This window comes from Schistocerca serialis, chromosome 10 (assembly GCF_023864345.2).
Source record: "Schistocerca serialis cubense isolate TAMUIC-IGC-003099 chromosome 10, iqSchSeri2.2, whole genome shotgun sequence".
Taxonomy (NCBI): Eukaryota; Metazoa; Arthropoda; class Insecta; order Orthoptera; family Acrididae; genus Schistocerca; species Schistocerca serialis.
In genome coordinates this window covers 163,902,420-163,914,507 of record NC_064647.1, presented here as the reverse complement: position 1 = coordinate 163,914,507, position 12,088 = coordinate 163,902,420, and the positions used below count along the sequence as shown (strand labels likewise).

General features: G+C 43.9%; 1 protein-coding gene across 2 annotated transcripts in view; it reads left to right on the top strand.

Moving 5' to 3' along the window:
- The window catches only part of LOC126425077 (gamma-interferon-inducible lysosomal thiol reductase-like), a 362,141-nt gene that overhangs the window by 335,911 nt on the left and 14,142 nt on the right, over window positions 1-12,088 (top strand). For both annotated transcript variants that reach the window (XM_050087990.1, XM_050087988.1), the window contains exon 3: window positions 3,650-3,820. In XM_050087990.1, the coding sequence (XP_049943947.1) occupies window positions 3,650-3,820 (171 nt within the window). The remainder of the gene's footprint in view (window positions 1-3,649; window positions 3,821-12,088) is intronic.

Here is a 12,088-nt window from a genome sequence, read left to right as displayed (position 1 = left end):
GCTTAGTGCACGCCACACCATAAGGCCTGGGTTTGGGTCAGTATATCTTGGACGAATGCACTCTAAGAGACAGCACTGACCAGGTCTACGTCGTACGCGCAAGCGACCATCACTTGCGTGCAGGTAGAACCTCAACATCTACGTATATACTCTGCTAGCCACCAAGCGGTGTGTGGCAGAGGGCACAATTCGCGCCAAAGTCATATTCCGCCCCCTCTGTTCCACTCGCGGATCGCGTGAGGGAAAAACGACTGTCTGAACGCCTCAGTACGAGCTCTAGTTTTCCTTATCTTTGAATGGTGATCATTGTGCGATTTGAAAGTTGGTGGTAATAATATATGCTCTACATACTCGGTGAAGATCGGATTTCGGAATTTAGTGGGCAGCCCCTTCCGTTTAGCGCGCCTTCTATCTGCAAGTGTGTCCTACTTCAAAGTTTCTATGAGATCTGTAACGTTCTCGCGATAGATAAATGTACCAGTAACGAATCTTGCCGCTCTTCTTTGAACCTTCTCAATCTCTTGAATCAGATCCCACTGGTAAGGGTCCCATACAGACAAATAATACTCTAAGACTGGACGAACTAACGTATTGTCCTTGTTGAAGGACTGCATCGTTTCAGGATTCTACCAATAAACCGCAAACTAGAGTTCGCCTTACCCGTTACTTGTGTAATCTGATCATTCCATTTGAGATCATTTCGAATAGTCACACCCAGATACTTGACGGATGTTACCGCTTCCAAAGACTGGGCATTTATTTTGTACCCGTACATTAATGGGGATTTTCGCCTTGTTATACGCAGTAGGTTACACGTACTAATATTGAGAGATAACTGCCAGTCATTACACCACGCATTTATTTTCTGCAAATCCTCATTGATAAGTTCACAACTTTCGTTTGATACTACTTTCCTGTAGACTACAGCATCATCGGCAAACAGTCAATTCCATCAACCAGATCGTTTATGTAAACCGCGAAAAGCAGCGAACCTATTACGCTGCCCTGGGGCACACCTGAAGTTACTATTGTTTCTGTTGAAGTCTCCCCGATCAGGACGATATACTGCTCCCTGTCTGTTAGAAAACGTTCTATCCAATCTCATATCTGATCGGATAGACCGTAAGCGCGCACTTTTTGGAGGAAGCGACAGTGCGGAACTGAGTAGAACGCCTTTCGAAAATCGAGAAATATGGCATCAACCTAGGAGTTGGTATCTAGAGCCTGTTGTATATCATGCACAAAGAGGTCCAGCTGTGTCTCGCAAGACCGCTTTTTCCTAAAACCGTGCTGGTTTCTGCAGATCAGCTTCTAAGAGTCTATAAAGGTCACTATGTCTGAACACAGCAAATCGATGTCAGTGAAATGGCCAGTAATTATGTGCATTCGATTTTCTACCCTTTCTTATAGATTGCTATGACTGGGCCTTCTTCCAGTACCATGGAACCTTCATTGCTCAAGACCACGGCGCACAATTTCCTCTCCCGAACGATCTTCTGACGACACCACGCGAATCGTGTACCTGTCCCCACTGCTAATAAACAGTTCGCAATAGTTCTTGTTGACACGTCTGGGCTCACAAGCTTTCTCATGAGCCACTTGGTAGCTGTACCATTCGCCTCTGCTGCCCTTGCAATACCACGATCCTGGTAGGCGTCTGTGCTGCGTCAACGTCCAGAACGTCACCTACGGTTTATGAGAACGTTCACGTGACTGCTGATCTCAGCATCGTTACACAACTGACGCAGCACGTCCAACGTGTGTGGTAATTCTCCAAAAGAACCATCCCGCCACAATCTGATCCCTGTCACTCACGCTCATTTGGCTGTAGGTGGCACGAGTGCCTGTCCGTGGCATGGTTGCCTGCCTGCTTCACACTTTTGCACCATACTGAGCCTTCTGTGTGGGAGCATTCCCGATTAAAGTGCAGACACAGACGGCGCTCTCGTAGCTACGCCACTTGCTGTGGGATGACATTCAGTGTCGGTACATCTACACTCATGCTCCTAAATTAAGGATAACTGAAGAATGTGGTGCCACACAACGCGGCACTACGCAAAACTGGCGCTGATAGCATAGGCACATAGGGAATACACACGACACAGATCTGTAAGTCCACGGTATGATAAGTTGAGAAAACTGTCCATAAACATATGTGCTACAAAACGCCACTGTTTCCCGCCCATGTACCCCGACATCAATATGGGATATGACCACCATGCGCGCTACACAGGCCGCACAACGGATTGGCGTACTCTGGAGCGGGTGGTCGAGCAGCTGCTGGGGTGTAGCCGCCCATTCTTGCTCCAGTGCCTGTCGCGACTCCTGAAGTGTCGTAGGGGTTTGAAGACGTGCAGCGATACGTCGACCGAGAGCATCCCAGACGTACTCGATGGGGTTTAGAACAGGCAGGCCACTCCATTCGCCTAATATCTTCTGTTTCAAGGTATTCCTCCACGATGGCAGCTCCGTGGGGCCGTGCGTTATCATCCATCAGGAGGAAGGTGGGACCCACTGCACTCCTGAAAAGGCGGACATAGTGGTGCAAAATGACGTCCCTATACACCTGACCAGTCACAGCTTCTCTGTCAAAGACATGCAGGGGTGCACGTGCACCAATCATAATCCCACCCCACAGCATCAAACCACGACCTCCATAAAGGTCCCTTTCAAGGACATTAAGGGGTTGGTATTTAGTTCCTGGTTCACGCCAGATGAAAAGCCAGCGAGAATCACTGTTCAGACTATACCTGATCTCGTACGTGAACATAACCTGGGACCACTGTTCCAGTGACCTTGTACAGTGTTCTTGACACCGGGGGTCAGTGGAATGCACCTTGTAGGTCTCTGGGTGAATAAATTATGTCTGTTCAGTCTTCTGTAGACTGTGTGTCTGGAGACAACTGTTCCAGTGGCTGCGGTAAGTTTCCGAGCAAGGCTACCTGCAGTTCTCCGTGGCCGTCTGCGTGCACTGATGGTGAGATATTGGTCTTCTTGTACACTGTGGACGTCCCGTACTGTAGCGCCTGGACACGTTTCCTGCCTGCTGGAATCGTTGCCATAATCTTGACATCACACTTTGTGGCACACGGACGGTCTGTGCTACGACCTGCTGTGTTTGACCCCTCCTAACGTCATCAATATGTGCTCTTTGAGCCATTTTCAGCACACAGTCACCATTAGCACGTCTGAAAACGTCTGCACACTTATTCGCTGCACCGTACTCTGACATGCACCAAGACACCTCTGCGTATGTGGACTTCTGCCAGCGCCATCGTGCGACGACCGCAGGTCAAATGCACCGCATGGTCTTATCCGGAGGTGATTTAAACCCGCAAAGCGCCCACCGGAGCGTTGTTTAATCATGTATCAGCATTATGTTCAATTTATGAGCATGAGTGTATCCCAGGTCTCAGATGCCGTCATGGATGGAAATCGACGTCGTCTTTCCAGGTGTGTGAATTTTTTTCTTTTTTGATTTTTTAGCTGTGTACAGAAACTCAGCTACAGATTCGATGACTTGTTACTAATTAATGAAAAGCACCAAGAACTGACGGAAGATTCTCTTAACTTTGTTACTAACTTATGCAGTTTTTACTTGCTTGTGTTTATTACAGAATGTCTGTGTCAATTGCTTTTACTTTCACAGGTTAATAGCACGAATCCTTACATTTTCACATGCCAGCACGGTGAAAGGGAGTGTGAAGGACTCAAAATCCACTCGTGTGCCGTATCCCTCATCCACGACCAGACCTCGCTGCTAAACCTGACGGATTGCACGATCCGCAACCAGACAGACCCAGAAGCAATTCTGACTGAGGTAAGCCAGCCGTGAATTCGCATCGATTATCGTTCAGTCGACTCAGATTAGCTGAGCTCGGGCGGTGAGAACGACTTAACCAAGCGCTCCCCGCCTTTGTAGCCTTGCAGATATTGCTTATTATTTTTATAGTTTTTTATCTTCTTGTTAACCAGCTGTGGACACGTAATAAATTCAGACCCTCTCCTTTCCTTGTATTCTGTTATTGCAGTAGTCCTTCACCTTCTCGCTATGTTGCCTTCTCCTTTCTTCTTTCCGTGTTGTTCCGAATTTCTTATTTTATCTCCACTGAAAGTCTTCTGAATGTAGTATTTTATTGTTAAAAAGATTTCGTTCTGCTATTTCCGATTTTTTATTCTAATTTTTTTTTACTCCTTTCCTTATTTCTATAATTCATGCTGTTGTGATTTCTTCTTCCAGAAATACAGAAACATTTATTTCGCGAGCCTGTTCTCATTTATTCGGTATAGGTGTCCAAAAAAGATTAATCATCCGGTAACCATTGCTTCTGATATTTCCTTTGTATTTTTGTCGATCTCCTCACTACTTATCATTTTCCAGGTATCTGTAGTTTGTATTGCGTCCATCATTTTTTTTCAACAATGCATCTTCCAGGGACCTCTATCCTATCCAGCTTATAGTTCATTGTTAGGCATTCAGATCCATATAATATTCTGGTAATATTATTGTGGTATAGTATTTTAGTTTTGTTTTTCTAGATATGTACTTCTTGTTGTAAGTATTCTTTGTCAGATCATATGCTCCCTCCTTATCGTTACCTCTTACATATATTTCAAAATTTTCTAGTCCCTTCTGTTGTATAGCTTCTCCAAGATATTTAAATTTACTAACTCGCTCAATTTTACCTACCTGTTTTTCTAAGAAATTTGGTACAATTTTTTTATATTTGTCATGAACTTGGTTTTTTTTCAGCTAAAATTTTGAGACCAGATTTTTCACTATTTCTTCCAGAAGATTTATTTGAATAACTGCGTCTCTTGTGTTCCAAAATCGGCTCCAAAAGCCAGGCAGTTTACCTTAATACCATTTGTCGTCCTTCGTGGAATTATTGATTCAATTTTGTGATCTTTCTAGCTCCAAATTCCAGATCCTTACTACACTACTGGTCATTAAAATGGCTACACCAAGAAGAAACGCAGATGATAAACGGGTATTCGTTGGACAAATATGTTATACTAGAACTGACATGTGATTATATTTTCACGCCATTTGGGTTCAAAGATCCTGAGAAATCAGTAACCAGAACAACCACCTCTGGCCTTAATAACGGCCTTGATACGCCTGGGCATTGAGTCAAACATAGCTTGGATGGCGTGTACAGGTACATCTGCCCATGCAGCTTCAACACGATACCACAGTTCATCAAGAGTAGTGACTGGCGTATTGTGACGAGCCAGTTGCTAGCCACCATTGACCGGACGTTTTCAATTGGTGAGAGATCTGGAGAATGTGCTGGCCAGGGCAGCAGTTGAACATTATCCAGAAAGGCGCGTACAGGAGCTGCAACATGCGGTCGTGCATTATCCTGCTGAAATGTATCGTTTTGCAGGGATCGAATTAAGGGTAGAGTCACGGGTCGTAACACATCTGAAATGTAACGTCCACTGTTCATAGTGTCGTCAGTGCGAACAAGAGGTGAGCGAGACGTGTAGCCAAAGGCACCCCATACCATCACGCCGGCTGATACGCCAGTATGGCGATAAGGAATACACGCTTCCAATGTGCGTTCACCGCGATGTCGCCAAACGCGGATGCGACCATCATGATACTGTAAACAGAACCTGGATTCATCCGAAAAAATGACGTTCAGCCATTTGTGCACCCAGGTTCGTCATTGAGTACACCATCGCAGGCGCTCCTGTTTGTGATGCAGCGTCAAGGGTAGCCACAGCCATGGTCTCCGAAGTAATGGTCCATGCTGCTGCAAACGTCGTCGAACTGTTCGTGCAGATGGTTGTTGTCTTGCAAAAGTCCCCATCCGTTGACTCAGGGATCGAGACGTGGCTGCACGATCCGTTACAGCAATGCGGATAAGATGCCTGTCATCTCGACTGCTAGTGATACGAGGCCGTTGGGATCCAGCACGGCGTTCCGAATTACTCTCCTGATCCCACCGATTCCATATTCTGCTAACAGTCATTGGATCTCGACCAACGCGAGCAGCATTGTCGCGATACGATAAACTGCAATCGCGATAGGCTACAATCCGACCTTTATCAAAGTTGGAAACGTGATGGTACGGGTTTCTCCTCCTTACACGAGGCATCACAACAGCGTTTCACCAGGCAACGCCGGTCAATTGCTGTTTGTGTATGAGAAATCGGTTGGACACTTTCCTCGTGTCAGCACGATGTAGGTGTCGCCACCGGCGCCAACCTTGTGTGCAAAACACAGCATCTCCTTCCTGTCGGTTAAATTTCGCGTCTGTAGCACGTCATCTTCATAGTGTAGCAATATTAATCGCCAGTAGTGTATTTTTCCTAGAACGCAGTGAAACAGTAAATGGGACGAACCGTCCCCTTGTCTAATAGCAACTTTTGTTTCAAATGGCCGAGGTAGTGTTCCTACAAATTTATCTTTAGATATCGTCAGTGTTAGTGTTTCAAGAATTGTGTTTGCTGATTTTGCCTTATAGTTTGTTCACTTAATTTTTTGAAAACTAAATTTCTTGATTAATGTAATCATTGGAAGGATGGTTTGATAGTGAAAAGTTTGTATCAACAGTTGTATAACATCGTAGTTCATTGTATTTTAGTGCAATAAAAGAATCGGGGAAAAAATAACTCGCTAACGCACCCCAGTTGGGCGGCACTCCGCTCGGAAGTAAGCCGATTCAAATCCTAGAGGTGGATGAAATTTTAACTGCCAGTATCTGGTGGGCAGTAAAGGGGAGGACAGGTCGTCGCATAAATTTTCTGATCATCAGAGTTTGCGCCAATGTCCGATATTAAATTCCAAAACCGTGTGTAGTGTCTTATCAAGTGAGGGCATGTCACACTGATGATGGTCCAAAGACTTCTTTTCGTTGTGTAACCACAACTGCATATGCCCATTTTCTCAAAATGGAGTAAAATCGCAACAGTTGGTGAACCAGCAATATTTTGTTGTTTATTGTGAACAATAAAATAATAATGGGTTAGATAGAGCATCAATCAGTCGTAGAATTAAGTCGCTTTAATACGACATTTATAGTCACAACGCAGATCAGATTTCGAACTGTGTCAGGTCATTATCAATGCTAAAAACCAATACAAGAGTATATATTACAAAGTAATTTACAAAAGTTATAAGTCCATCACATCGTTGTCTTTTAATGTTAACATTACATACCAGTGCGGAATTGTAGCAGTTGTTCGAGCTCAAGTGAATGCTTACACAGTTCAACCATTACTGTCGTAAAATTATATGTTGGTTTCACAGTACAGATCGGTTTTGCGTATGGCGCCCTCTACGAGCTGCGCCTGCAGTTTATAGTTTTGACGACATTTTTTGTAATATTTATATTGTATAATAACTAAGTAGTAACATGAAATTATTATGAGTAAAACTATGTAAAATTACAAATCTTACTTTTTCTCATGTCTGTAATGTGCTAGATGTTTAAAATTACTCTATTTTACGCCTCATGGGCTAAAATTAATTATAAAACTGCTATGGCTATGTAAAGTACGTTATAGGAAGTATTGCATATTTTGCCGTGTTGGGAACTGTCTTACTTTAATTAGTTGTTACTTAACGAAAGATATAACGTGAACTTATTTACAAAATGCACTTTGTTGGCGCTAGAAGCGCTTGTAAGATTCATTTCAATACGTCGCACTTAGTGGCCGAGAAATAAAACACAAACTCATGAGGGTAACTATTAGCAACAATTAATACGTAAAACTGTCACTTTTCAGAATAAGTGTTCAAAAGATTACGTTTTATCATATTGTTTTTATTTCTCGGCCACTAAGTGCGACATATTGAAATGATGCTTACAAGCGCTTCTAGCGCCAACAAAGTACATTTTGTAAATAAGTTCACGTTATATCTTTTGTTAAGTAACACCTAATTAAGTTAAGACAGGTCCCAACACGACAAAATATGCAATACTTCCTATAACGTACTTTACGAAGCCATAGCAGTTTTATAATTAATTTTAGCCCATGAGGCGTAAAATGTCACTGTTACGTGCTACAGTAATTTTAAACATCTAGCACATTACAGACATGAGAAAAAGTAAGATTTGTAATTTTACATAGTTTTATTCATAATAATTTCATTATACAACATAAATATTACAAAAAATGTCGTCAAAACTGTTAACTTCAGGCGCAGCTCATAGAGGGCGCCATACGCTAATCCGATGTGCACTGTGAAACCAACATATAATTTTACGACATTAATGGTTGAACTGCATAAGCATTCACTTGAGCACGAACAACTGCTACAATTCCGCACTGGTATGAATGTTAACATTAAAAGACAACTATGTGATGGACTTGTAACTTTTGTAAATCACTTTGTAATATATGCTCTTGTATTTGTTTTTAGCATTGTTAATGACCTGACACAGGTCGAAATCTGATCTGCGTTGTGACTATAAATGTCGTATTAAAGCGACTTAATTCTACGACTGATTGATGCTCTATCTAACCCAATATAACCATAGTCGTTGCGTGCACCCACCCCATGGAGGGCAACCTGATGAAAATAATACTGGTTTAACAACTGTTATGGTTTTCGCTGTTGAATGTGATCCGCCCCTGAGATAACGACGTCAACACTTCTGCTACCGGGATTATTTTACACCATAGGGATACCAAGAGCGTAATACACTAAAGTGACAAAAGTCACACTATACCTTCTAATATTGTGTCGGACCGCTTTTGTCCGGCGTATTACAGCAACTCGATGTGATATGTACTAAACAAGTCGTTGGAAGACACCTGCAGAAATAATGTGCAATGCTGCGTCTTTATCAGTCCATACTTCCTAAAGTGTTGCCGGTGCAGGATTTTGTGCCCGAACTGACCTCTCGATTGTGCCCCATAAATGTGCGATGGGATTCACATTGGGAGATCTAGGTGGCCAAACCGTTCGCTCGAATTTTCCAGAATTTCCTCCACACAAATTGCTAACATTTGTGGCCCAGTGACAGGGCGCATTATCACGGAAACATGAAGTCCGTGTATGGCTACAAAGGGTTTCCAAGTAGCCGAACATGCCCATTTACACTCAACGATTGGTTCAGTTGGACCGGAGGACCCAGTTCATTCTATGTAAATACAGTGCAGACATTGTGGAGCCAACACCTGCTTGCACAGTGCCTTGTTTTGTCGAACAAAACAAGGCCCATGGCTTTGTGGGGTCTGCGCTACACTCGAACCCTGTCATCAGGTCTCAGAAACTGAAATCGGAACTTACCAGACGGGGCCACGGTTTCCTAGTCGTCTAGGATTCAACTGATATTCACAAGGCCAGGAGACGCACTGTAGGCGATGTCGTGCTGTCAGCAAAGGCACTCACGTATGTGTGTGTGTGTGTGTGTGTGTGTGTGTGTGTGTGAGTGTGTGTGTGTGCGTGTGTGTTTGTGGTTTGAGGTTTTCGGGCGCTAAACAGCATGGTCATCAGCGCCCAAACGCATAGAAACAGGAACACATGCGGTGAAGGGACGAAGACGGACATCGGACAAAGAGAACGGCTAAAAGACACAGACCTGACGCAGTTCCAAATCCTCAGATACAGAGGCAAAACAAGAGGAGAAGAAACGCACTAAAAAAGGAAAGGAAACACAAGGAAAAGAGAACAGAAATCGAAGTGAAACAAGTAGGTAATCGTGACTGGCGGACCTCTTACCTAAAACCTGGGTGAGCCAGTCACCCAGCAGCACATTAAAATCCTCTCCCTAAAATCCGAGGCAACAAATTGGACAGGACACAAAACCGTAAGACCTTAACCACAGTCGTTGCGTCGTCTTGCAAAATAGAGGGCAAATCCGGTGGCAAGGAAACCACCATCCTTTGGTCAGAGAATAAAGGACAGTCAAGTAAAATGTGGCGGACAGTAATCTGAACGCCACAAGCACTGCAGACTGGGGGGTCCTCCCGCCGGAGTAAAAAACCATGCGTTAAGTGACTGTGCCCGATGCGGAGGCGAGTGAGGAGAACCTCATCCCGCAAGCATGACTGGTAGGACGTACGCCATGGCCGCGTGGTAGCCTTGACCAGACGCAGCTTATTTTCACCGACTGCCAGCCACTTCTCTTCCCATTCACGCATAACACGAAAACGCAAAAGGGAGGTAACAGCATGGAGGGGGATGACACATTCAACAACGTGAGGGAGGGAACATGCATCTTTGGCAGCCACATCCGCCAGTTCTTTTTCCATAATACCCACGTGCCCGGCACCCAGCAGAAGGAAACCTCCTTCCCCTGCCGTTGCAGGTGGAGTAGGGCATCATGGATGTTCTGGGCGACCGTATCCCTGGGTACAAGTGTTGCATGGGCTGAAGGGCACTCGGGGAGTCAGAACAGATGAGAAACTTAAGACTGGGAACACATCTCATCTGCTCCAGTGCCCGCAAGATCGCAAACAATTTGGCATCAAAGATGCTAAACGCCGCAGGAAGCCGTAACTTGACGACTCGATCAGGGAAAACAACAGCACAACCAACAGAGTCCCCCTGTTTAGAGCCATCCGTAAATACTGGTACATGGTCGGGACGCTGGTGTAAAATATCGTAAAATAAGGAGGTAAAAACAAACGCAGGAGTGCATGAGTGCAGCTCCTCCGGTACTCTGACAAGTCTAAAAGGACGCTGGGCCTCTGGAGCAACCAGGGAGGCAGGCGGGTAAAACCCTGGAGTTGGGGTGCCACACGCTCCACACCAAGGGAGTCAAGCAAATGTTTGGCACGAATCCCAAATGGTCTCGTTGCCCTGGGGCGACTGGAAAAGAGACGTTCCATAGGCGGTCGGGCAACGGTAGGGTACGCAGGGGAGGTAGGACAGGCAAGGAATTGGCACACCCGTCGCACCATGAGGAGGCTTACTCACGCAAGGCACTCACGTTCGTCGCCTGCTGCCATAGCCCATTAACGCCAAATTTCACCAGAGACGGGATTCGTGACTCCCTGTCCGACGAGAATGATGATGGCGTAGTGGTCTGCCTAGTGAGCAGCAGACCTGGATTCGAATCCAAGTCTTGGTATAAAATTTTCATTCGTCGCTTCAGTCTGCATATCTGAGATGGATATCAAGAAGTGACCTCTTATTGGAGAAGCAAAATTCTCGGCACGAGCGAAAACGTTCTACAATGTCTAAAAAATCCGCTTCTGTAGTTTTGTGTTTTACAGTAATTCACTTCATTCTGTACATGCTCGTGTCGACTTGAATGTTGGTCGTATCCTACAGGAGTGAACAACAGCATTAAATGCAATAGATATGAATCTTCTGAAAACAGATCTTCCGTCGTTATGTGGAAATAACACCGGAAAAAGACACTTTTTTTTTTTTTTTTTTTTAATCTCGTAGCTGGGTATGTAATGCCTCACAAAGTTCCATATCCGAAATTTCAAAGGCATTTTAAGGAACTCAGAATAGCTTTGTATAAAACAGAACATTTTGTGATTACACTGGCGCCAAAGAAGACAAATAGTTCCTTGTTATACGAGAGTTATCAATGCCTGCAGATGTTGCCAGTTTATAGTTGGTCATAACACAGAATAATAACATGAAAATTTTGTCAAAAAAGGCAGCATAGCATTGACTAATTTCTCGCAATCTCGAATTAGTTTACTTGGTTTTAAATTTATGTAGAGTGTAATTTGCTATAGGTCTGAATGGGCTGACCACATAATGTGTGACTTTAACTTAAAAACTCCGTACCATTTGCCAAAGGACGTTTTAAGGGTAATATATGTGCAGAAGTTGTTTTTTAAGTATGTCAATCAATGGTAATAAAGTGATACTTTAAAACTCGTTATCTCAAAACACCTATTGCCGCAACAAACATCCAACCTGTCACAACTCACTCCATATTTCTTACAAACTGTTCAGAATTGGATTAACTTCTCACGGTTGGGATTCACAGTGATATAATAATTCTTAAAAGACATCATAGTCGCCGTTGACTGTATAAAATATTTATTGTTACTATTGCAATTTCGGCCTTATGGCCATTTTCAAGTAACACTGCAAAGTCACCTAAACTCAAAAATACAAAAGTGAAGCACAGGGTGTATATACATAATTAAGCAAACA